This window comes from Leucoraja erinacea, chromosome 33 (genome assembly GCF_028641065.1).
Source record: "Leucoraja erinacea ecotype New England chromosome 33, Leri_hhj_1, whole genome shotgun sequence".
Taxonomy (NCBI): domain Eukaryota; kingdom Metazoa; phylum Chordata; class Chondrichthyes; order Rajiformes; family Rajidae; genus Leucoraja; species Leucoraja erinaceus.
This window is the reverse complement of record NC_073409.1, coordinates 7,029,026-7,055,429: the sequence shown is the minus strand read 5'-3', so window position 1 is coordinate 7,055,429 and position 26,404 is coordinate 7,029,026. Positions and strand designations below refer to the sequence as shown.

The following is a 26,404-nucleotide window of genomic DNA, read 5'->3' as shown; positions in this document are numbered from 1 at the left end:
GATCGTGTGGCAAACTGCAATCAGTCTGAAGTAATTAATGGTCTGTCGTTCTTGAACTCTGGAATATTTGCCCAGAGGAGGATATTAATTCTCAGAGAAAGAATTAAACATTCTATTGGATTCTTTTATTTTGACTTTACATGCGGTGTTAAAAACAAAATGTATGTTATGTACACTTCCACAGTACAAGTTTACAAGGATTTTCTATACATGTTACTTCATAGGACATTATACAACAACAACCACCTTTTTTTTTTAAAGAGTTAGCTTGCCAATGTACCATAGAGAGATACGACTTGAGTTCACCTTAATACAAATGGAGAAGGGAGTTGGTGAATTTAATGTCAAGGCGATACAGGAAGTTAAAAATGACAACATAAAATTGAGCAAATGCTCAAACAGCAATATACAGTGCGGTGGTGTTTAAATGTTTTGGACTCTTTTTTTAGGCAGAAATGGGGGCAAAGTCACAGTTTGTAATTATAAAAGTATTGAAATGATTGCGACGGTTTGTTCATTGGCTGGAAAGGTCACTCCAGCATCATGTGGTTTTGGTAGCGGTGAATGCATTCTTCCACATTATCCGTGATGACCTGTAGCTTGATGCAGTTAGTATTGAAGCCATGCAGCTCGAGCATGGACCGTATCAGTAAGAAGAATAGGTTACCTGTGTGTGCAGGTGCGCTTACATGATGGTAAATGGTACACCGGCTAACCTTTTGTCCAGCTCGTGTTGTGTTTTGTTTAACACAACCCTCTTGTTCTGCAATGGGATGATTTCCCCAATGTAGGGGGGTTGAGGGTGAGGATGGGGGATGGGGGATGGCGGGGGGGGAAGGAAGATAACCATTGAGTGGCTGCAAATAGCCTTTACGTTTTCAGGCCGTGGTTTGATCTGTTTCATTTTGTACAAAAAAACAATGGAAAAAAAAAAATACAACTGGCAGACTGGAAGCAGCTTCTCTGTTCAAGAACACGTGACAAGAATTCAATATCGATGATGAGAATAATGCTTATTGAATAAGGCACAAACTGCACAGAATCCAGGTGAACAAATACGCTATTTACAGGACATTGTCATTACCTGCATGACTCTTCTGGTTGCCCTACCCAACACATTGAACACTCCTTACCAAAGCCAATGCACTCTCCGTTAACATGTGTCCTGCCCTTCTCTGTGGCAGGACAGCTCCTTGTCTACGGACTGCAAAGATAAACTGACTGTATGAATTTACAATGGTCCAGACGTGGTATGGAATGGGCGCCACATTGGATGTACGCTAAGTGGATGGTGCCCAGAGGTCCATGTCTGTAGACAGGTAGCTGCACTCAACACAGTGATATGGTCCGAGTAGGGTTGCAGTTGGGACAGGATCGGGCTGCGTTGGTTGCGTTCAGTACACCGGGCAACACGACACAACAACAGCTGCCACAGGAACCATTAAGTGCATCCTCCGTCTGTGCGGGCCACACAGCGCTAATCGGGACATTCGCTAATCGGGAATGCCACCAAGTACTTGTCCTTGCTACAATGGGGCTAGAGTGGCATGTTTGTCAAACCAAAAAAAGCACATCTGTTGAAATCAGAAGTTTCATGAGAAAAGTCATTAAACATTTGTGCAAGCAACAAGACAAATGCATTAAATGTCATTAATACCATTCACATTAGATGGGGAGTCAATGTCAACAGCAGTGAAAATGGAGCCGTACGTTGTTCAAGTATTTCCTTCTAGTTTGATGCAGAGATCGCAGGGTAAACCCTTGCTCCAAGTGTCTCCGACTTGTAACAGTATTGCGTGACGTTACCAGGCATCTTCTTCGCCCCGGCAGAAGGTCACTGCGCCTTCGCCCCGAGTGCAGACACAGAGTGAGGAAATTTGGCCGCATGTTGTCCATGTCCGTCCGAGCATTATCACTGGTAGTTTCAAAGCAACGCTGATCTCAAATGTCCTCCACCATCACATTAGCTAAGAAACAGAAATAGCTTTAGGCCGCTCGCCCTGTTAGTAAGTGTACTTCTGCAGTGATGTGACTGGGGACGTGGGCTGGCCAAAGGATGGTTTTGGTGGCACGTCTGGTTTTATGGAGGGTGTTCTCTTTATTCCCGACCTGGGCAGAGTGCCACTGCTTGAGTAGCTGCTCTGGCGGGACAGTGAGGTGGGCTGAATAACTAGCGGAGTCCCGTGCACAGAATCCATCCTCATGGGCGGAGCCGGGGGGAAATAGCCCCCCCGGTTAAAACTGGGGTGCCGTGACAACATGGCTCCGTTCAACGAGCTGATAACATTTTTGGGGAGCACCGATATGGAGTGCCTCTGCGACGAATTTCTGGGATAGCCCCGATCTCTCTCTCTCTCTAAACTCGACAGCTGGATGTTGGAGGTTGACGGAACATCCACCCGCTTGGTGGGACTATGTCTCGGAAGAGTCGAGGAAGGCGAATAGAGTGAAGCCTCCCGGTTTGGGACTTTGGGTGGGACCTCTACAATTTTGGACATTGGACCCAGCATTAAATTTTGGCGAGTCATAGGTATGTCCCCCAAGATAGTTTTCGAGTTGGTACCACCTTCATTGAGATGTTTCAGAAGGTCATTCAATGTGTTCCTTGCCTCAACGGCTCGCAGCTGTTCCTTCTTCCCAGAATGGCCTGGGATGGACATTTCTATGTTCTGCACCTTCCTTTCTGCCTTGTGGGCATTGGAATTTGAGAAGGACATGTTGTAGGCATGGGTGGCATTGGGAAGGACCACGGCGCTGGGTATCTGGCCGTTGTGGTTGATGGGCGATTGGGGCGTGGGACTCGATGGGATGATTTGGGGGCTCTTCAGAGGCGATTCCTTCCTGGCTGCGTTAATGTTGTTCTGGGCTTTTTCCCACTGGTTCTTGATGGGCTGAATGCCTTTCTGGTGGAGTACGGGCGTGGACTCTGGCGTGGGCAAGGCCGCCAGCTCGGGCGGCTGCCCGTGGCTATCCACGATCATGGTCTTTGGGTCGCCGCTGGGCGGCAACTCCTTGCCGTTGGACAGCAGGTTGGTGTACAGCTTGGGGGTGTCGATGCTGTGCGGGTACTCCTTGACGGGGCTGTCGAAGAGCCCGTTGAATTTAGTGAAGCTGCCGCTGGAGTCGGTGCACGACTGCGCCGACTCGGCGTCCTTGTTCATCTTCCTCGCCTTGCGCAGGTAGGTGTCACGGTGGCAGTACACAGCCAGGCCGGAAATGAAGGCACCCAGGACAAAGGCAGCCAGGACGCAGGTGATCAGCACGTTCATGTGAACCATTTGGTTGGCGTCTCCGGCCTGCACGTCCCATCTCACACCTGGAGCAGAGACAACATCAGAGCGTGAAGGTATTAGTGCGTTCCCGTGCTGACGGTTCCCATTCAGGAACAGATTGTATTAGAAATGAAACACTAATGTTCAAACATCCCAATGCACCCAAACAAATGACACACAGTGCTGGAGTAACTCAGCGGGTCAGGCAGCATCTCTGGAGAACATGGATAGGGGCCATTTTGGGTTGGGTCACCTGAAAGGTGATGATAATTTCATTTTATTGTTATTTTGCTTTGTTTTTAACTTATTTTGTTTCACATGTTCGAAATAAAATATATATAAAGGTGACCTATCCGTGTTCTTTAGACTTGCTGCCTGACCCGCTGAGTTACTCCAGCACTTGTCTTTTTTTTAAAATTGTAAACCAGCATCTGCAGTTTCTTGCTCCGACTTCCATACTCAATACTCTGACTGATGGAAGGCCAATACCGAAAGCCTTCTTGACCACCCTGTCAACTTGTGACACCACCCTCAAGGAACCATGCACCTGCACCCCACTGTTCCACAACACTCCCTGGGGCTACTTTTGGTTTCATGAGCGGACAGATTTCATGGCCTTTAGTTTTCAGGGATTTCTAATTTGATTGTAGGAAACACTCTCGTGCTCAGCTGAGCTTGTGCAGACGAGTTCCATAAATGACATATTCCATTTGGGGAGTCTGCATCCTGGGGGCATGAACATCGAATTCTCCCAATTTTGTTAGTCCTTGCTGTCTCCTCCCCTTCCTCAGTCCCCCTGCTGTCTCCTCCCATCCCCCAGCCTTTGGGCTCCTCCTCCTTTTTCCTTTCTTGTCCCCGCCCACCCCCGTCCCCGATCAGTCTGAAGAAGGGTTTCGTGCCGAAACGTTGCCTATTTCCTTCGCTCCATAGATGCTGCTGCACCCGCTGAGTTTCTCCAGCTTTTTTGTGTAACCTTCGATTCTCCAGCATCTGCAGTTCCTTCTTAAACTCCATAAATGATATGTTCGGTGGTGGACCTGTATCAATTTTGCAGTGCGGTTGGAAGATATTTTGTGACACATAGGGTGGCGCAGCGGTAGAGTTGCGGCCTTACAGCGCCAGGGATCCGGGTTCGATCCTGACTGCTGGTGCTGTCTGTACGGAGTTTGTACGTTCTCCCCATGACCTGCGTGGGTTTTCTCCGGGTTCTCTGGTTTCCTCCCACACTCTAAAGACGTACTGGTTTGTAGGTTCATTGGCTTGGTATCATTAGAAATTGTCCCTGGTGTGTGTAGGATAGTGTTAGTGTACGGGGATGCTCTGAAGAACCCTGGTCCATGCTGTATCTCTAAACCAAACAATCAGCCCTTTCTGAACTGGTCAGGTATCGGATCATTGTGGTGTTTGCAATTGATTATTCACATTGACACTGCCAGCAGAACTAATCACTAATCAATCACTCGGCAGATTTTCCTACGCTTACACCCAGGAATGAAAGGTGCTGCCACAGGAGAGCAGCATACTGCTCATGGGGTCCCTGCATCAAAGTCTCTGCCCTGTTACTGCAAGCCCACATCCTCTCCCTCCACCTCTCCCTCCCTGCTCCTGAGAGCTGCTCACCACGCCGTTTCTCCCAGATTATGATGGGGCGGGGATGCCAGATTTGGCAAATTCACCTTGTCTTTATTAAAGTTGACAGCAGGGATCAGACCATGCCCTCTTCACACAGCTGCCACCGTGGCAGGAGGTACAGAAGCCTGAAGGCCGACACCACCAGGTTCAGGAACGGCTACTTTACCACAACTGGCAGGTTCTTGAACCAAATTACACAACCCTAACCCTACCTCGAGATCAGAACACTCGGGCCTCCTCTTGCACTACCATAGACTTCGGATTTTTCTAATCATGTACATTTGACAAGATGTTTTTGGCAGTCATTTATTTTCCTGGAATTTTCTTTGTAATTTGTGTAGAATATGTTGTTGTCTGTTGGTGTCTATGTGTCCGTGATAATGCTGCAAGACTTATGTCTGCATCTGACAATGAACTTGACTTGACAGGGTCTTCAGATCGCATTAACATTGCATAAGCAGTGAGAGAGAAACTGCCTTTAAACTGGGTGGAGGCACAAAATGCTTGAGTAACTCAGCGGGACAGGCAGCATCGCTGGAGAGAATGAATGGGAGTTTGTTCCATACACGGAAACACGGCCTTTCTCCATGCTGTATCATTAAACTCTAAACTAAACATGGGTGGAAAACAAAATATTGTTGTTTCACTTTTGAGGTACCGAGGTGCTGTACACAAAACCTGCACTAGTCAAAAGTGATCAACATTTAGTCACTTTATGTGGTATTGGTGAAGGGGAAGACATTTAATAGGAATCTGAGGGGTAAATTTTTCCACACAGGAGGGTGTATGGAACAAGCTGCCAGAGGACGTAGTTGGGGCAGGGACTATCCCAACATTTAAGAAGCCGTTAGACAGGTACATGGATAGGACAGGTTTGGAGGGATATGGACCAGGTGGGCCATGTTGGCCAGTGTGGGCAAATTGGGCTGAAGGGCCTGTTTCCACATTGTATCACTCTATATGTGAATAAACTATGGTTCATACATGTTTCATTCACATGTAAAAACAATCTAAAGTTTAACATTGTCCATCTTGTCTTTTAACTGTAGGGAGGTTCTGCACTGTGCTGTATTTTAAAGATAACACAAAATAGTTGAGCAATATAATAATAACCATTTTGAATAGAACTATGTATGGGTGAGGCCAAAGGGGGGACAACAGGAACTGGATGTGCAGAACAGTTGATGTTATTGGCTCTCGTTTCTGGAACAAGATGCCGCGGCACTCCAAAGCTTGCAGCTCTACTTTCGCCCGACAAAGTGCAACAGAAGTCTAACGTTCCTCTGCTGCGACCCAAAGCAATCAGCTCGGGGTGGGCCAATGGAGAATTTTACTTGGGTTCTTTTCTGGGCCAGTTCTGAAGGAAAAACCTCAAACTTCATCGGTCAGGATAAAGGCAACTTTTGTTAACTGCTGTTTCAAGTTAACATCTCAAAAAATCACTTAATTTGCTGTTCCACTAAAAAAAGAACCCAGAGCTATCAAAATCTCCCATGTAGTTTATGATTTATTTTTTCAAATTATTTTATTGCAAGAGCACACCATCTTATTTCTAATTTAATGCTCCTATACTGGGATGTTCAGTCTGATCTTTCTTTCCCTCGGCTCTCGATCGCGTTGCTCTGAACTCTCGCTGCCTTTGGGATATCAGTAGCATTAATCCTTTGCCGTTGCTTTAAGGCACGGAATTAAGATACTCGGTTTATAGATTATACTTTAGACGCTTGTGGTATCATAAGTATCGAGTGAAGGAGTGTAACAGGGTCATATAGCTGTCCAGCACAGAAACAGGCCCTTCGGCCCACCAGTTGGCATTTTGGGCTAGTTCCATCGCTCTCCAAACCTCAAATGTTTCTCCGAAGTTGTAATTGTATCGGCATCTTTCGCTTCCTGTGACAGCTCATTCGGAGTGAAATAGTTGCCCCTGAGTTCCCTGTTAAATCTCCCCGCCTCACTTCGAGCCAATGCCCTCTAGTTTTAGACTGCTTCACTCTGGGGTAAAAAGACCACTATGAAATTTGAATGTTACACACATTATATCATTTTTCTCTATCATTCGAGACTCTTTCTATACTTGTGAGAACTTGTACAAGCAAATGATGGGGCAAAATATCACTGAGGAGATTAAAAATTAAATTTGTGTAAATTTGCAAAAAGGGCATGTGGATTATGTCCTCTCACCACTAAACGTTGAGAAAGAATATAATCAAATTCATCAGGTTGAGAAGCTGCTTTTTTGGATTAATGCTGGATTAATTTGATCTCCTGCTAAAGACGATCTCCCTGTTCCTGGAGAAACAAGGACTGCAAATGTCGGTTTACAAAAAACACACAAAACGCTGGAGTAACTCAGCAAGTCAGGCAGTATCTCTGGAGAACACGGATAGGTGATGATTCGAGTCGGGACCCTGCTTCAGACTGGAGTGAAGAAGGGTCCCGACCTGAAACGTCACCTGTCCATGTTCTCTAGAGGAGCGTCCTGACCCACTGAGTTACTCCAGTACTTTGAGTCTTATCTATCGGTCCCTGTGACCTACCAGTAGGGTCCTCCCTGGATGGGAAGGTACAGTAAACGAGCCACAACATCTTTCTGTACAGTCATAGAGTGATACAGTGTGGAAACAGGCCCTTCGGCCCAACATGTCCCAGCTACACAAGCCCCACCTGCCTGCGCTTGGTCCATATGCCTCCAAACCTGTCCTATCCATGTACCTGTCTAACGGCTTCTTAAATGTTGGGGTAGATCCAGCCTCAACTACCTCCTCTGGCAGCTCGTTCCATACACTCACCAGCCTTTGTGTGAAAAGTTGCCCCTCAGATTCCAATTAAATCTTTTCCCCTTCACCTTGAACCTATGTCCTCTGGTCCTTGATTCCCCTACTCTGGGCAAGAGACTCTGTGATGTTTGATGTATCAATTTAACAAATATATTCTAAAAGGCAAATAGTTCACCTCTCACTTCAAACTGCATTCCTTTAGAATCTGGGGACCCAGACAATGACCCAGCTGTCAAACATGACTACAGGAGTACATGGCAGTCCTGCTGTTACTAAGGTCAAGACTCTTGCTGGGATTTCCTCTGCTATCTTTCTGCTATACCAGAGAGGAGGTGCCAAGGGTGGTTAGGGGATCAAGACTTGGGGATAGAGGGCTCCTGTCCAGCCTTCCTTTTCTTTAGACTTTAATGATATAATGCGGAAACAGTCCGGGCCGGCCAGCAATCGCCCCAGCGTACACTAGCAGATCCTGCACACTGGGGCCAATTTACAATTTTGACCGAAGCCAATTAATTTACAAACCAGTATGTCTTTGGAGTGTGGGAGGAAACTGGAGCACCCAGAGAAAACCTTCCTTATGCATTAGAATTTGGCACAGGTTCGATGAATATTGCCCATCATTTGATGTTGCTGTGTCTACTGGTACATCAGCTGCAGGGAGGAACTAGTTATAATTTCAGCCCGCAACCCTGATGAGACCCTGCATCCTCAGAGGATGTGTGTGTGGGCCAGGTTTCCGAATGCCACCGACGGTGTCACGGTTTGAGAGCAGGAACAATTGTGAGGAAACAGTGATGCGGGTGGACCCTGGAATAACCGATGTACTCGATGAGCAGCATGCACTTGTTTGCAGAAAATCATTAGTACTTGTTAAATCAATTGCGCAGAGCAGAATATCTATCTAACGGGAGTGAAATTTACAATTATTTTTTCAAGCCGTCAGCAATGACGCATGAACAATTAACTGATCCTCTGGGTAAATAAGCAATGACTTGTTCAGTTGACTAACAGGATGCTATTTGATGTCCTCTTGTATTACAGTGCAGCATTTGGACAATTAGCATGTTTAAAAAAAAGGTTGGCTGCAATCTATCTAAATGCTTTGGGTTGATACAAACCAGGAGTAATAAAGCTTGTAGCATTCCCAGAATAGATCCCTGTTATTTGAAAGTGGAGGAAAGGCTCTATCTTCATCCCCCCCCCCCCCACCCCCTCCCCAATATGCTCCCCTCAAAACCGCATCCATGCCAAGAAACTGAGCCAGCACTAGGGACGTTGGCAAAAATAGCACAAAGGGCAAGGGGTGGCTGCCAAAGTAAAGTGGTTGGTGCACTGCTAACAGTAGCTAGGATTTCAAACGCACACTATGTCTTATTTTCCATATTAATAAAAACGGGAACTAAGATGCAATTATGGTTTACGATTGCAAATTTCTGGTTTGGTTTAGAGATACAGAGCGGAAACAGCCCCTTTGGCCCACCCGGGTCCGTGCCGACCAGCGATCCCCGCACACTGATGCTATCCTACACACTAGGGACAATTTACATGTATACCAAGCCAATTAACCTACAAACCTGCCGGTCTTTGGAGTGCGGGAGGAAACTGGAGATCCCGGAGAAAACCCCACGTAGGTCACGGGGAGAACGTACAAAGGAGCACCGGTAGTCCGGATCGAACCCGGGTCTCTGGCGCTGTGAGGCAGCAACTCTACCGCTGCGCCAACATGCCGCCTCGTACAGTATATTCTACAACAGAATTGTAACTGTTGCAGTTCCTGTGACGGGGGGGGGGGAATATTAGTCCGGCTAAATTGGCCTCAAGACGGACTCATCTCAACCCATCCGGTTCCAATTAGTTAGGCAGAGGTCAGTGCGCAGGAGGCAAGTACAACCAGAGACTGCTGTTCTCACAGTCATTTAGCCCCAGTACCGACAAGCAAATTGTTCTCACTTGTTATCTGTTCTGAAGACGTGCCCTATTGGTTGTTCCTAGTGCCTTCCTCCCCAGTCCTTGTTTTAAAATAACCCCTCCCCCCCCCCCCCCCCCCCCCCCCCCCCCCCTTGCAACACCCCATCTAGCATCTAATTTCTCCATTTGAACATCTGGTCGCGAGTTCAATCTGCACTTTATTTCCATCAGGCAGCCCCGTGCCAACAGATACACTTGCGTGCGAGATACAGAAATACTCGCAGTTGAAATAGAGAGAAAAAATATATTAGCATTGGCACTTTCTTAAAGTATCCCATGTTGGTGGAATTCCAAACAAATAAAGTAACACATTCCAAGTAAAATACCCAAGTATAAAGAATTTGAAGTTAAATCAAGTGTAGAACACGGAGCCAAATAAACACAACAATGAAATAGGTTGCTGCTCTTGATTAGTCGACAAAGAGTAAGGCTGCATGCGAATTAAAATAGAATTTACAAGCACGATATTTTGCAATTATTCAGTCACGCAAAATCATATGGCACCTGAACAAAACATTTCCTATTAGTCCCTTGTATAAACTGCTTCTCGCTTTCAGTTTTGGACTCGGAAAACGCTTCAAAGAGAAAGAGATTGTTAGGAAGACTATTTGAGGACAAAAATATTAGTTGCTATGTAAATGTGAAGCCGAGCCTACAGCCGCTGGTACCTACGGCTGGCATTCCCAGGGACACGTGGCTGTCTGAGGACGAGGTGGATTCTCCATTCTACAACATGCACAAGTTGCCCATCACTGGTTAGTGGGATGCATGAGTGATTACTGATTAGAGATTTTCTTTTAAAATATACAACAAAAAAAAAACCAGGCAAGGCCTTTTGAACATTTTATCCGTCGTCGACGATAAAATGTTCAGGGTTAGAACGGTAATGGCAGTGGTTGACAAAGAAAACATTGAGAAGCAAACGATGGCGTTGACTGGCGCACAACAACAAAGGTACAAACAGACGAAGGAAGCAATGAATTGAAACTGAAGAGCAATAGGCCAACTTAAATAACAGACCAGTTGTATAACGATCACCAACATATATCAGAAATGTGCATGTCTTAACTGAGGCAACAGTCATCAACAGAAAAAAAACACTGCCAATAGAACTGAGAAGAACCCTGCTTTAGCTGCCTTTGTTTTTAAATCAGAGAATGACCAGATTTTTAAAATATAAAGAGCCGCAAACTGTCCCTTTCCATGTACTTTAATGGTTTGCGATCTCAAGTCCAAATTGCTGAAAGTCCCAGCATGTAAAAGTGATCTTGGAGTAATAATATTTTCCTCGTATCTCCTCTAGAGATGCTGCCTGACCTGCTGAGTTACTCCAGCATTTTGTGTTCCATTCAATATTTTCTCAAACTATTGCTAACTTGTTCGGGTGGTGCAGCGGTAGAGTTGGTGCCTTACAGCCCTGGGTTTGATCCCGACTACGGGTGCTGTCTGTGCGGAGTCTGTACGTTCTCCCCGTGACCTCGTGGATTTTTTCTGAGTTCTTCTGTTTCCTCCCACACTCCAAAGACGTACAGGTTTGTAGGATGTTACACAAAAAAGCTGGAGAAACTCAGCGGGTGCAGCAGCATCTATGGAGCGAAGGAGCATCCTTCGCTCCATAGATGCTGCTGCACCCGCTGAGTTTCTCCAGCTTTTTTGTGTAACCTTCGATTCTCCAGCATCTGCAGTTCCCTCTTAAAAACAGGTTTGTAGGATAATTGGTTTGGCGTAAAAAATGTTTTAAATTGTCCCTAGTGTGTGTGTGTGTGTGTAGGATAATGTTTGTTCGCTGGGACCGCTGGTCGGTTTATAGATAGTCCTGTTTTTTTCCCCCCTGCTGTATCTCTAAACTAAACTAAAATACCTGCCCTTCGCATAGTGCATTGGACACTGACATGCTAGACTTTCCGATTAAACTTGCTCACAAGTTTAACTTGTTTGGGAAGGAACTTCAGATGCTAGCTTACACCGAAGATAGACGCTGGATTAACTCAGCAGGACAGGCAGCATCTCTGGAGAGAAGGAATGGGTGACGTTTCGGGTCGAGACCCTCCTTCACACTTCAAACCTCACGCACTTTACAATGGCTTGACCGGATCACAAAGCGAGGCTGTCTGTGTGTGTGTGAGAGAGAGCTCGCTCGCAGCTATGCAGTTCAGCACTGGAACTGATCTCCTCCCAGCTTTGGCTACAAAGGCTTTGTCATTTGATAGCTGAAACAAGAGTTGGAGGAACCAGCATCCACTTCACACAATGCAGACTCGGAATATTAAGGAGCGCAGTGTTCCACTCCACTCCTGTCCTGACCAGTGGGCTACTTCATTTTATAGATAGTCCTGTTTTTTTTTTTCTCAAATGAACCCATGGCCCTGATCATGTTAATTGACTGAATGTAAATATAGAGCAGCTTTTTTAAAAAGTAAAGCAGGTTTCCTTTCAGTGGAAGGAAGCTTCCCTTCAAAGGCCTTACCATTGGGGACAGCGGATAATGTTTCAAAATAATCAAAAGTCTCCTCATCATCTTGCACTGCAATCACATTTGGAGATACTATCGGGTCAGTTGGAGCAGTGGAAGCAGAGGCTGCTGGGACATCCGTTTCTGTGGTGACAGATTTACATAATTTCAACAATTATTCGGCACCGAAACAACATTTATAAGACATTTGGACAGGCACAGGGATAGGACAGGTCTAGAGGGATATGGGCCAAACGTGGGCAGGTGGGACCGGTGTAGATGGGACATCTTGGTCGGTTTTGGCAAGATGGGCCGTAAAGCCCATTTCTGTGCTGTGTGGCTCTGTAATGGAGTGGGAGGTGAAATTATAAATTGGCTTTGTTAATGTCAAAGTACAGCAGAGTTATTGTAAATGTCAAAGTTACCAAATAGTCCCTTCAGCCAAATGTCCATCAACATTCCTAATGCCCCAGCATCCACTGTACATCCCGTTTGACTGCCCAAAATGCATCACCTTGAACTGCTCGGGATTAAATTCCACCTGCCAACTCTACACCCAATTTTCCATCAGTTCTGTATCCTGCAATAGCCTCAAGGCAACCTTCCCCACTATCCACAACATCACAAACCCATATCATCTGCAGACTCAATGCTACTATTACTGCTTGTGTTCATGCACGTTGTACTCATAAGGTCATAAGTAACAGGAGCAGAATTAGGCCATTCTACTCTGCCATTCAATCATGGCTGATCTATCCATCCTAACCCCATTCTCCTGCCTTCTCCCCATAACCCCTGACATCCGTACTAATCAAGAATCTATCTACCTCTGCCTTAAAAATATCCACTGACTTGTCCTCCACAGCCTTCTGTGGCAAAGAATCCCATAGATTATACATCACCGCCAACAAGGGGCCCAACACCAATCCCTGAATGTTTGACTCGAACATGACTACTCAACCACTAATTTGGATTTGGAGACGTTGCCTGTAACCTACTGGTGGAACAACTCATTGCCAGGCTGCTTCCTGCTGCAGAGACTGGAGGAGATCATGGGTTCAGTCTCTCCACAGCGACTGTGGAGGACATGCCCGTATTGGGTGTGAGACAGGGCCAGAAGCCGAACAGAGCTCTGACCCATGTACACCTCCAACCTTGAGCTTCAGCACTGGTGATTATATGACTACAACACCATGATTAGGCTGCATCTGGTCTATTGCGTGCAGTTCTGGTTGCCCCATTATAGGAAAGATGAGGAGGCTTTGGTGAGGATGTAGAGATGGTTTACCAAAATACTGCATGGATTAGAGTGTTTAGGTTGGCTCGGCTTGGGTTGTTTTCTCTGTAACATCAGAGGTTGAGGAGAGACTTAATGGAAGTGCATTAAAATTATTAGAGGCATAGATAGGGTAGACCAAGGGTTCCCAACCTGAGGTAAATGTAGCCCCAGGGGATAAGTTTTGCTTACCCAGGGGGTACATTTGTTGATTCTGGATTTGTACATATATTTTCTCATTGACTGATTGTGTTTGGTTCTGGTATACCGGTCGGTATCTGCTCATCATTAGTTGTTCATAAATAAGTGAAATAACATTGTTATGTGCTATTAAAGTTGCCAGGGGTAAACGGGACGATAAAAGGTTGGGAACGCGTGGGGTAGACAGTCATACCCTTTCTCCCCCACAGTGGAAATGTCCAACACTAGAGGGCACAGCTATGAGGTGCGAGGGGAATGTTTAGTGGAGATGCGTAAGTTTTTGTTGCATACAGTGGTGTGGGCCTGGGGCGTATTGCCAGGGGTAGTGGTGGAGGCAGATACGATTGTGGCACAAACACATTGGGAGCCGATAGACCCATTCATCTGCTGCACTGTTCTAAGTACACACGTGCATATTCTATGTTCTATGTTCTATTCAAATTTGGCCTGTGCTGAGTGTCTTGAGAGCCTCAACACTAATTCAAATGATTTGCTTGGAGAAACCACATCATAAACGCTTTCCCAATGCATCCGTGCCAGGACATGAGCAAAAATGTCCCAGGCACAATCCAAGGCATCCTTTCCTAACTCTGAATCTGGTGATTGACTGCAGTGCCAAACATTGACTTTGCCCCATTCACCCTGGCAACACCTCATCTTCCATGTCCACCCTAGTTCAAAGTGCCCCCAGAGCCAGCGGCCTGAGTTGGGGGTGGAGATGGTTTCAAGGTACACGCCTTGTTCTGGCACACTTCTCACACAATAAATCCTGAAAAGTGATACGGTGACGGGGATTGATATTGAACTGAAGTGCCTTAATCAAACCCAGCTGTGGACACCACAGAAATGGTACTTAGGAACATTAACTTGATGTGTCTCCATTTAGAAATCATTAAAATAATAAAGATTTTTTAATGTTCTGACAGAAATCATTCTTTGCCTGCTCTTGTTACGATGCCAACTTGGGAACGGTCCACAGAATTACAATGGATGTCTGGAATAGTGCCCGGACCTGGGGTGAACTTTAGACCACTCCTGGTGTAAGCCACTGGCAAGGAAAGACCGGTGAGCTCAACATCTGTGCTACGTGATGTACTGGAGAGGATTCTGAGGGAGTAACATAATCGTACATTGTTGGATAAACTGGGGGATTAGGGATGGTCAGCATGTTTTTTTTACATGGGAGATCATGCCTTTACGGATCTGATTGGGTTCTTTGAAGAAGCAACCAAAAAGGTTGATGAAGACAAAGTCATAGACATTGTCTACATGGATTTCAGCAAGGCATTGGATAAAGGTTCCACAAAGTAGGCTGCTCTGGAAGACTAGATCACATGGGATCCAGGCAGAGCTGGCCCACTGGGTAGAGAATTGGCTTCATGGAAGGAAGGTGGTGGAGGAAGGGTATTTCTTGGCCCGTGACTAGTGATGTAGGGGTTGGTGCTGTTGGTGCCCATTGCTGTTTGTGGTTTAAATCAACCATTTGGATGAGAATGCAGAAGGCATGATGAGTAAGTTTGCAGATGAAACTAAAGTGGATGGTATCATAGATAGCAAAGATGGTTATCAAAATTCTTGATTAGTTGGAGTTCAATGCAGATAAATGTGAGGCCTTGCATTTTGGGAAGTCAAATCAGGGCAGGACCTTCACAGTGAATTGCAGAGCCCTATGGAGCATTGTAGGGCAGAGTGATCTAGGAGTACTGATAAATATATATAGTTCATTAAAAGTGGTGACACAGGCAAATAGGTCTTTGGTACATTTGCCTTCATCAGTATAGGTACTGAATATAGAAATTGGGACTATGTTACAGTTTTGTGCAAGACTTTGGTGAGACTCGACAGTGTTCAGTTTTTGTCACCCTACCATAGGAAGAAGGTCATTAAGCTGGAAAGAGTGCAGAGAATATTTACGAGGATGATGCCAAGACCTGAGGGCCTGGGCTACAGAGAGATGGGGTAGAACTTTATTTCTTGGAGCACGGGAGGCTAAGTGGTGACCCTATAGATGTGTATACTATCTTAAGTGTAATAGATAGTGTGAATGCATGGAGTCTTTTACCCAGGCTAGGGGAATCTAAAACAAGACGACATAGGTTTAAGATGGGAGGGGGATGTTTTAATATGAATCTGAGGGGCAACTTTTTCCACACAGAGGGTGGTGGAAGATGGTGGTAGCTCAAAGAGGAAGTAGGTGAGGCAGGTGCTATGGAAGACACTTGGATAGGAAGGGATATGGGCCAATCGCTGGGAAAATGACACTAGCTTAGTGAGTCAGCATGATGGAGATGTGCCAAAGCCTGGTTCCGTGTGACAGGATTCACAGAGACAAAACAGCAACTTAGTCAAATGAGGTTTCACAATCGTGGCTAAAATGGCAGTTACGTTAAATCTACCAACGGCAGCCTCCAGGTGAAAAACAATTTGCATCAAGAACATTTGGACTGGGGAGCAAGACAAAGGTATGGCCATCTTCACAGGGCTCGAGAAATTAGTCCCACTGCATTAGGGAATTTGCATTAGATCATGTATTGAATGTTCTGCAATATGTCCCTTTTAAATCTGCAGTGTTTTGCAGAATACCAAGGAGCAGCTTCCAGCTTGATATCAATCTCAATGGTTGATTCAGGAAAGTTGGTGTCAGCAGCATTGTGCAGCAAATTGCTTTCTGAAATTGCATAGAGTCTTGCACACCATCAGTTTTTTTTTTGGCTCTCAGTTTGCTCTCAACAAGCCCTCATCTTATTGATCCAATCCACAGTGAATTAAGGCCATATTTGGGATGGGTAGCATCTTACATTGGACTACTCGTTCATTGTCAGATACAGACAGTCAGCCTCTGTGGGTTAGAGAGAGCAGGGACTGAGTTTGGAACACAAGTACCCAGCAGTGTGGCAACTACAAAGTTCAGAATTCAAAGGGGCAGAATTAGGCCATTCGGCCCTTCGAGCCTACTACGCAGCATTCAATTGCGGCTGATCTATCTTTCCCTCTCAACCCGGTTCTCCAGTTCAATTTTTTAGGAAAGGACTGAACTTTGAACCTCTTTAAACAACAAGCCTGCGTGGAATGCATATAAATAAACATTCGCTGCAGCACAGACCTCTTGAGTTGCTCAGAGCAAGCCGAGTTACTGGGGGCGGGGGGGATATGTCAGTCATATAAACCTGGTGCACTCGAAGTACAATCTGTATCTCAGCATTGATAAAGCATTCTAACATATTCACAGGATCCCGTTCCATTAGCCCAAACGTACAGCTCAAAATCAAACAATGCAATAGTGTGTTAACGTTTCATTAATGAAGCGCAGATCTGGGTTTCTGCGGAAGAAGAGATAAGCAGATTAGAAGTTAACCGGTGAGATGCCTTCACATGCTCAGGAAGCAGAGAGATCCAAGCTGCTACAAAACGCATCCGAGGCTGTACAGCAGCACTGTGTTAAAAGGTAAGAAACCCTTGGGTAAGAAATCTGATTAGTCAGCGGAGGCGGGGAAACGTGCTGGGAGCTGCGAGTGACTGAGAAGGAAAGAATGATTAGTTTGCTGCGGAGTGCTTGTGGCTGGCAGATGTAGAACAAATCACCCGTGGCCATCTGCCAAGTGAGCAGAAAGGGAGAGGGAAAGAGCTGGCTGAGGCAGAGGGAGGAGGAGGAAAGGTACAAGCAAAAATATAACCCAAAACTAACCAGCTGTCGGGTCGCCAAATGGTTTGTAATCTGGTGTAGCGACTGGGATCTCTAGAAGAATTAAAAGCAAGATTAGTAAAGGTTGGGGGGGTGGAAAAAAAAATCAGTTAAAAAAAAAGATAATGAACTGAGCAACTGGAATGGTTTGATCAAAACCAGCTGTGGAGGCCACAGAAATAAGACTTCAGAACGTCAGCTTGATGTGCCTCCATTTCAAAATGGCTAAAATAGTGTAATTTCAGCTCTGCAAACGGCACTGGGACGACGAGAAGTTTGGCTTTTTGAAAGGCTACAGGTTATCTGGTTGACTTGTTAGTTCACACATAAAATAACAGAGCTGGGGACGACAGAATGCCTTCACAAACCCTCCGCCTTGTGGCCTCACATCCTACATTCCCCCGGACATCAACAGTGGAGATTGGTCAGAAACCATTAGACTTACCGTGACATTCTCCGAGATGCGCTGTCCTGCCAGATTCCACATCTTGTTCAAACCCGGTGCTGGGAGACAAAAAGCAACAACATCTCTGAGACACTGCGTTTAGTATCGACATTGAGATTCACTCAGTGAGTATAGAAGCTGGGAGGTCATGTTGCAGTTGTGTAAGACGTTGGTGAGACCGCATTTAGAATATTGTGTTCAGTTCTGGGCACCACGTTATAAGAAAGATATTGTCAAGCCTGACAGGGTTCAGAACAGATTTACAAGGATGTTGCTAGGACTGGAGGGTGTGAGCTATAGGGAGAGGTTAAGTAGGCTGGGTCTCTATTCCATGGAGCACAGGAGGATGAGGGTGGATCTTATAGAGGTGTACAAAATCATGAGAGGAATAGATTGCCCAGTTTTTTTGCCCAGAGTAGAGGGAATCGAGGACCAGAGGGCATAGGTTTAAGGTGAAGGGGAAAAGATTTAATAGGAATCCGATGGGTAACTTTTTCACACAAAGGGTGGTGGGTGTATGGAACAAGCTGCCAGAGGAGGTAGTTGAGGCAGGGACTATCCCATCGTTTAAGGAACGGTTAGACAGGTACATGGATCGGACAGGTTTGGAGGGATATGGACCAAGTGCAGGCAAGTGAGACTAGTGTAGCTGGGACATTGTTGACCAGTGTGGGCGAGTTGGGCCGAAGGGCCTGTTTCCACACTGTATCACCTTATGAATCTAAATGGAAGGGAGAAATTCAACTTTGAGCTGCAGTCTTGCCTAACTCCCAAGAAATCAAGTGTTAATTACTTTAGTTTTAGTATGGAGATACAGTGCGTAAATAGGCCCTTCGGCCCATTGAGTCCGTGCTGACCACCCCATCCCACCCCGCACATTGGCACTATCCTACACACACTAGGGACAATATTAGAATTTTTACAGAAGCCAATTAACCTACAAACCTGCACGTCTTTGGAGTGTTGGAGGAAACTAAAGAAAACCCACGTGGTCTCAGGGAGAACGTACAGTCAGTGCCCGCAGACAGGACCGAACCCGGGTAATGAAAACACATACTTACTGAACGCCAGGCTTAACAACTCCACAGGATTTATTATCCAGCCACGCACAGTAGGGATCTCTTGAACCGATGCAAGCTCTGTCGGTGAAACAGAAAGCAGTAATGAGCATCTTTGTGGGTCTAATTAAGTTGTCAATAAATACATTAATGATGTGGGTGTAGGTTTGGGGGCATTTCAGTGATCTGACACTAACAGGTACAAAATCACACATAGTGATGGATCAGAGAATTAGCTGTGTGCAGCAATAAATTCCACAGATTAACTACCCTCTGACTAAAGAAGTTCCTCCTCACCTTTCTAAAAGAGCGCCCTTTAATTCTGAGGCTGTGACCTCTGGACCTAGACTCTCCCACCAGTGGAAACATCCTTTCCACATCCACTCGATCTATGCCTTTCATTATTCTGCAAGTTTCAATGAGGGTCCCCCCCTCAACCTTCGAAACTCCAGCGAGTAGAGGCCCAGTGCTGTCAAACGCTCATCATACGCTAACCCACTCATTCCTGGAATCATTCTTGTAAACCTCCTCTGGACCCCCTCCAGAGCCAGCACATCCTTCCTCAGATATGGTGCCCAGATGTGCTCATTTTATGCTGAGGCTATGGCCTCTGGTCCTAGACTCTCCCACGAGTGGAAACATCCTCTCCACATTCACTCTATCCAGGCCTTTCACTATTTGGTTAGTTTCGATGAGGTCTCCCTCATCCTTCTAAACTCCCCAGTCCACTTTCTCATTTGAACTGCAATTCCTTTCTACTTGGTAACTTTTACTTAACTTTTTTCATCCTTCATGATGGCATTTGAGCACCCCCGAGGCCTCCCCCCCCCCCCCCCCCCCCCCCCAATAAGGAGGGCCAGTCACAGAGATGAACAGTGAACATATTGGAGTTGAACACATCCAATTCTCTGTATATGGGGCAGATATTCTGTTAATTCTGCAAGTGATGTGGTCTTAACAATTCACCTCATGTTCAGTTTAGTGTTACAGATACAGTGCAGAAACAGGCCCTTCGGCCCACCAGGTCCGCGCCGACCTGCGATCCCGCACACTAACACTATCCTACACACACTGGGGACAATTTACAATTATACCAAAGCCAATTAACCTACAAACCCGTGCGTCTTTGGAGTGTGGAAGGAAACTGGAGCAGCCGGAGAAAACCCACGGGGAGAACGTACAAACTCCGTACAGACAGTCAGGATTGAACCCGGGTCTCTGGCGCTGTAAGGCAGCAACTCTACCACTGAGCCACCAAGCCGCCCCAGTCTAATTTTTCATGCTGACCTCTCCCAAAGGAGGGCCATTGATAGAAATGAACAGTGTGAATATATTGGAGTTTAACATGTCCAATTGTTCTCCATACATGGTGCACCACCACCAAAATATTCTGTTAAATCTGCAAGTGATCTTAACAATTCACTATGTTGTGATTTAAGTTTCTTACATTTTCATATAGCATGTGATTTTTTTTCCCCCCTGAATTCTGACTCTTTTTATGTGGTTCATTTAGGTCTTGAGAAGAGCATTAACGATCTTGGGTGCTACATAATCCATTATGCTGAGTGACCTATTGACAGTATGTCACCCCTCAGCTGCTAGTTGCTCAGAAAATCTCCGGATGAAAAAGTATTAAATGGACAGATTTAATCGGCTGTGCACCCTCGATTCTAGCAAGAGCTTCACAGTCGATATTGATATTTTAGTTCCATTAGCTGACGCAGTTTTGCATTTATATGACTTTCAAATATGCACTAAAAGAAAAATCAATTCCTGAAAGACGCAAGTGGAACATATGCTGAAAAAAGGCAACTTTTCCCCATTGAGTCCTGTTTTCCTGCATGTTCTGCCGAATGTTTATACAGGAGATAGACACAGAGTGCTGGAGTCACTCAGACTGAGACCCAGACTGAAGATGGGTTCAGACTCGAAACGTCACCCATCCTTTTTCTCCAGAGATGCTGCCTGACCCGCTGAGTTACTCCAGCACTCTGTGTCTATCTTGCTGCATATTCTACCTGGCTTCTCTTGTTCGTAAAAGCCTCGTTGGCAAACCTGCATAACACCTTTGTAGCTATACACAAAAAGCTGGAGTAACTCAGCAGGACGGGCAGCATCTCTGGAGAGGAGGAATGGGTGACGTTTTGGGTCAAGACTGTTCGTGTCTGAAGAAGGGTCTCGACCCGGAAGCGTCACCTACTCCTTCTCTCCAGCGATGCAGCCCGTCCCGCTGAGTACTCCAGCGTTTTGTGTCTATCTTCGATTTAAACCGGCATTTGTAGGTCTACTGCTGATCCATCAAAGGAAATTGAAAATGCATGCTGTTATCGTAGACAGTTGAACCGCTGTTATAAAGTTGAGAAACACTAACTTTTTGCACGTGCCGTGATGTTCGCAGTGACTGAGAGGAACACGAATAACACAGCTGGAGAAGGCCACGAACAAGGCATGGTGATCTTTATCAAGCTGCAGCCCCAGCACCTTCCTGTCATCTTCATTCGTAGAGCTACACCTGTTTTGGGTTCAAACAAAGACTTGGTCAGGCACGCTGAGTGTAATCCAATTGCTCTAGGATAAGAACGTTTTATTCTGCATTGTCAGAAAGAATGAGATTCCACATCTGGTAAGCAAAGCGTTAAGGTTGCTTTAAATTATCCCCTCAATTCCGAATAATCGCGGAAATTTACACGCAGAGCAAAGTCTGTATATATTTCTTACGAGCATTGCCTCTATTACTGATGCACTGCTGTTTCTTTAGCAACTTAAGACAGTAATGCAGAGTACAAGATTAATGTATTAGGCAAAGTACCATTACTACTGAGTTATAGATACATAGAGATTCATAGTCGTACAGTGTGAAAACAGGCCCTTCAGCCCAACCTGCCCACACCAACCAACATTCCTCACCTATACTAGTCCCACCCGCCTGTGTTTGGCCCAGATCCCTCCAAACCTATCCCATTAATGTGATAGCACCCAGTGCCTCACAAAGGTTATGTGTAGGAAAGAACTGCAGATGCTGGTTTAAATCGAAGATAGGCACAAAATGCTGGAGTAACTCAGCGGGACAGGCGGCATCTCTGGAGAGAAGGAATGGGTGACGTTTCGGATCGAGATCCTTCTTCAGACTGATGCTGTCCAAAGTGTCCTTGAAGAAAGGTCTCAACCCGAAACGTCACCCATTCCTTCTCTCCAGAGATGCCGCCTGTCCCGCTGAGTTACTCCAGTAGTTTGTGCCCAACAAAAATATTTTGTTTGAATTAAAGAAGAAACAGACTGAAGATCCAATGCCATTTTGGAGGCATCCTCAGTTAGAATATTCATATACAGCAACGTATTAAGTTGCCTCAATCATCTAACTGAAGGCCTAGAACAACAAAGTGACATAGAAGTCCTTCAGCATTGCAGCTTGGGGTACAGGTAACCACACTGGGTGAAGGCAAACCACAGGCAGACATAATAGCCACAGACTTAATACAGATCAAGCACTACTGTAGTGATGTTGGAAGTCAGTCCAGTTTTCATACTGGATAGACAATAGACAATAGACAATAGGTGCAGGAGTAGGCCATTCGGCCCTTCGAGCCAGCAACACCATTCTGTGTGATCATGGCTGATCATCCCCAATCAGTACCCCGTTCCTGCCTTCTCTCCATATCCCCTGACTCCGCTATTTTTAAGAGCCCTATCTAGCTCTCTCTTGGATGCATTTTTTGACTTGCCAATGGCATGATAACTTAGACATTATGGGCAAGAGCGTTTGGAATAAATAATCACTATAAAATCCGTGGAATTTAAATAAAACCAATTAGTTTTCCCACATCTCTCCGAATTCCTTGGATTAATTCTACAGAAGTTCTGCAGAAGGTCAGAAGTTTAGAGGAATATGGGCCAGATGAAGGCAGGTGGGACTAGTGTGGATGGGACGTGTTGGCCGGTGTGGGGCCAGGTTCCACGCTGTAAGACTCTATGACTGAATGGAGTTAGGAAACGTTTACCTACTTTAATGGGTTAAAGACATCCATTTCCTCCAGGAGCAAGCTGTCGTTGAGGGAGCTGGTACTGGTTTTGGTCAGCACCTTGAGGAGGATGCCCGCTTCCGAACCAATGAAGATGATGGTGTAGTTCTGATGCGGGCCGGCGGTGTTGTCGATGGCGACGGCAGTCAGCCGGTACCTGCACAGGTAGAAAGGTCAGTGTGAGCAGCAGCAGCAGGTAACATCTCAGGTGGGAAGTTCACACCTGCGCTTATTACTTCAGTCTGAAGAAGGGTCTCGACCCGAAACGTCACCCATTCCTTCTATCCAGTGATGCTGCCTTCCCCCCTGAGTTACTCCAGCATTTTGTGTCTATCTTACTTTAGTTTAGTTTTGTTTGGAGATACAGTGCGGAAACAGGCCCTTCGGCCCACCGAGTCCGTGCTGGCCAGAGATCCCCACATATTAACACTACCCTACACACACTAGGGACAATTTTACAGTTACACCAAGCCAATTAACCTACAAACCTGTACGTCTTTGGAGTGTGGGAGGAAACCGAAGATCTCGGAGAAAACCCACGCGGGTCACGGGGAGAACGTACAAACTCCGTACAGACAGCACCCGTAGTCGGGATCGAACCAAGTTCTCCGGCGCTGCAAACGCTGTAAGGCAAGAACTCTACCGATGTGCCACCCAGCATCTTGGTCTCCCATGTTCCTACCTGACACGTGTCTTGGTGAACCAGGGCTCCTCGATGAGTGAGGGGACGGCAGAGTCCATCAGGGGGTGGGATTTGATGAAGGAGAGCGTTTCATCGGGGAAATCGATGGAGGTTTTGTAAGATTCTGCCGGTGAATGTCCCGCACAGCAACCAGGCCTGTAAAAGAACATCGTCACAACACTAAATTTAGGCTTGTGTTTATTATTCTCACATGTACTGGAATACAGTGAAAACAATTGTTTTTGCCTGCTATTCAAACACATCAGATAACACCATACAAAAATTACAATCAAACCAAACTCAAATACAATAGAAAGATAAAAAGGGAAGATACCGAGTGCAGTATGTAGTTCTCAGCATTGTAACACATCCGTTTAGTTTACAGGCATAGTGCGGAAACAGGCCCTTCGGCCCAAAGAGTCAGCGCTGCCCCTTAGACTAGCACTATCATAGAAACATAGAAACATAGAAATTAGGTGCAAGAGTAGGCCATTCGGCCCTTCGAGCCTGCACCGCCATTCAATATGATCATGGCTGATCATCCAACTCAGTATCCCGTACCTGCCTTCTCTCCGTACCCCCTGATCCCCTTAGCCACAAGGGCCACATCTAACTCCCTCTTAAATATAGCCAATGAACTGGCCTCAACTACCCTCTGTGGCAGAGAGTTCCAGAGATTCACCACTCTCTGTGTGAAAAATTGTCCCTGGACTGTATCCTACACTCCAGGGACAATTTACAATTTTTACCGATGCCAATTAACCTGCAAACCTGTACGTCTTTGGAAATGTGGGAGGAAAGTCCCGGTGGCGCTGGGGGAAATCCCACGTTGTCACCGGGAGAATGTACAAACTCCGTACGGGCAGCACCCGGAGTCAGGAACAACCCAGCTCGCTGGAGCTGTAAGGCAGCAATTCTACCACTGCGCCACTATGAAGTACAGAAGACAACGTCCAATGTCTGCAATGGGGTAGATGTGAATCGAACAGTATCCTAGCTGTGGCAGCACCATTCAGATGCCCGATAACACAGGGAAAGAAGCTGTTGCCAAGTCTGGTGGTGGGTGCTTTAAAGCTCCTGTACCTTTAAGAGCACCTTGAAATAGTTACACATCGGGGAAATAGCTTTAACACTGCTCGCACGGGGACAGTACCTTGGCTTTGGTATCCTGTCTTCTGGAACTGCAGTCCACACAGAGTCAGGGGTCTTTTGCTCCTTAAACCTGCCCTTGAATGATTTTTCGATGTCATCCATATTAAAGGCACACACCGCTGAGCCAGGGATACTAAAGGGAGTGAAAGAATATTGCCATAAAAATCATTTCCTCCATCTGAATGCAGATGAATAAAGAGCAGTGGAACACTGAAAAAACCCACTTTGCATTGAACAATAAGGTCAAACTTTAATGAGCTGAAGCCCATGCCTCATCCCTAACACTTCTGATTTAATGGAGACAACCAAGAGTTTGGGTAGTCAAACATTTCCCGGCACACAAGATGGCATTTTCACCATTTTAATTAAACTGGCAACGTGGGGTTTATGTAAAACACTAAGTGCCGGAGGAACTCAGCAGGCCAAGCAACATCCACCCATCACTTGCCATGCATTGCCCCATCCCCAGCACTCTTTCTCCCCGTTACTCCATCAGTCCGAAGAAGGGTCCCAGCCCAAAATGTTGTCTCCGCAAAGATGTACCTAATGGACTTCAAATGCCACAGGACCCAGGGTGAACAGTGAACAAAACCCCTCAGTTTTGTTTGGACATACAGTTTGGAACCAGGCCCTTCAGTCCACCGAGTCCGTGCCGACCAGCAATCCCCGCCCACTGACACTATCCTATGCGCTAGTGGACCATTTACAATTTTACCGAAGCCAATTAGCCCACAAACCTGTACGTCTTTGAAGTGTGGAAGGAAACCGGTGCACCCGGAAAAAAACCCACGCGGTCACAGGGAGAACGTACAAACTCTGCACAGACAGCACCCGTAGTAAGGATCACGGTAGGCGGCGCGACTCTGGTCAGCAGCGGCCTCTGCAGCCTGTCCGCGTTTTTATTATTTTTTGTCTGTGTTTTTATGTAGTTTTTTTTATTTTATGTTGGGGTGTGTGTGTGGGAGGGGGGGGGGAAACTTTTGAATCTCTCCCTGCACTGGAGACCCGACCTTTTCTCGTCGGGTCTCAGCTGTCGTTGGGGCCGCAACGAGGAGCGGCCTCCAACAGGAAGAAGCCGGGGACTCAGGTGCCGACTCACCTCACCGTCACGGAGCTGGCCGAGACCGGAGCGGGTGGAGCGGTGGAGGAGCGTTGCCACTGCCGCTGCTGCTGCTGCTGCTGAGTCGGAGGCTGCTACTGCGGGTCTGCGGACGGCGGCACCGGGAGCCCGCGGATCCCTGGAGGGAGACCGCTTTTCGGGGCTCCTGCAACGGCGACTTCTCCCGCCCGAGTTGCGGGGTCGAAGAGCTCCTGGAGCGGGGCTTAGCACCACTGCCCCGCGCGGCTTGGAATGTGGGACTTTGCGAGCGCACACCGGGGGCTCCAACACCAAGACCCGGTGTGCGACCTTGCACCACCCGGCGTGGCTTTAATGGCCGCGGGACAATCGCCATCGCCAGCCGGGGGCTTTGACTTTGACTTTGACTCTGACATCGGGGGGGAGAGAGTGCAGTGGAGAGATAAGTTTATTTGGCCTTCCATCACAGCGATGTGATGGATGTTTATGTAAAATGTAATTATGTTGTGTCTGGGGTCTATTTGTGTGTAATGTATGGCTGCAGAAACGGCATAGATGCAACATACTCCCACTTGGACTAAACGGGGGCAAATGAGGTTAGCATAGATGGGGCATCTTGGTCACTTGGGCCGAAGGGCCTGTTTCCGTATGAAAACAGCGCGACTCCACAAGCCGTTGACGCAAAGGCTAAAGTAACCATACTCTCCATT

General features: G+C 46.4%; 1 protein-coding gene across 7 annotated transcripts in view; it reads right to left on the bottom strand.

The window, feature by feature from the left end:
• Positions 1–103: 103 nt before the first annotated feature.
• Positions 104–26,404, bottom strand: part of sema6dl (sema domain, transmembrane domain (TM), and cytoplasmic domain, (semaphorin) 6D, like) — a 270,119-nt gene continuing 243,818 nt past the window's right edge. For 4 of the 7 annotated variants that reach the window (XM_055661130.1, XM_055661131.1, XM_055661132.1 and 1 more), the window contains 9 exons: positions 24,618–24,749; positions 23,465–23,620; positions 22,766–22,939; positions 21,135–21,275; positions 18,767–18,844; positions 17,706–17,764; positions 17,264–17,314; positions 12,117–12,245; positions 104–3,316 (listed from right to left, as the gene is read on the bottom strand). In XM_055661130.1, coding sequence (XP_055517105.1) covers positions 2,004–3,316; positions 12,117–12,245; positions 17,264–17,314; positions 17,706–17,764; positions 18,767–18,844; positions 21,135–21,275; positions 22,766–22,939; positions 23,465–23,620; positions 24,618–24,749 — 2,233 coding nt within the window. In that variant the 3' untranslated portion in view covers positions 104–2,003. The remainder of the gene's footprint in view (positions 3,317–12,116; positions 12,246–17,263; positions 17,315–17,705; positions 17,765–18,766; positions 18,845–21,134; positions 21,276–22,765; positions 22,940–23,464; positions 23,621–24,617; positions 24,750–26,404) is intronic. The other 3 variants (XM_055661128.1, XM_055661127.1, XM_055661129.1) reach the window with 3 other exon arrangements.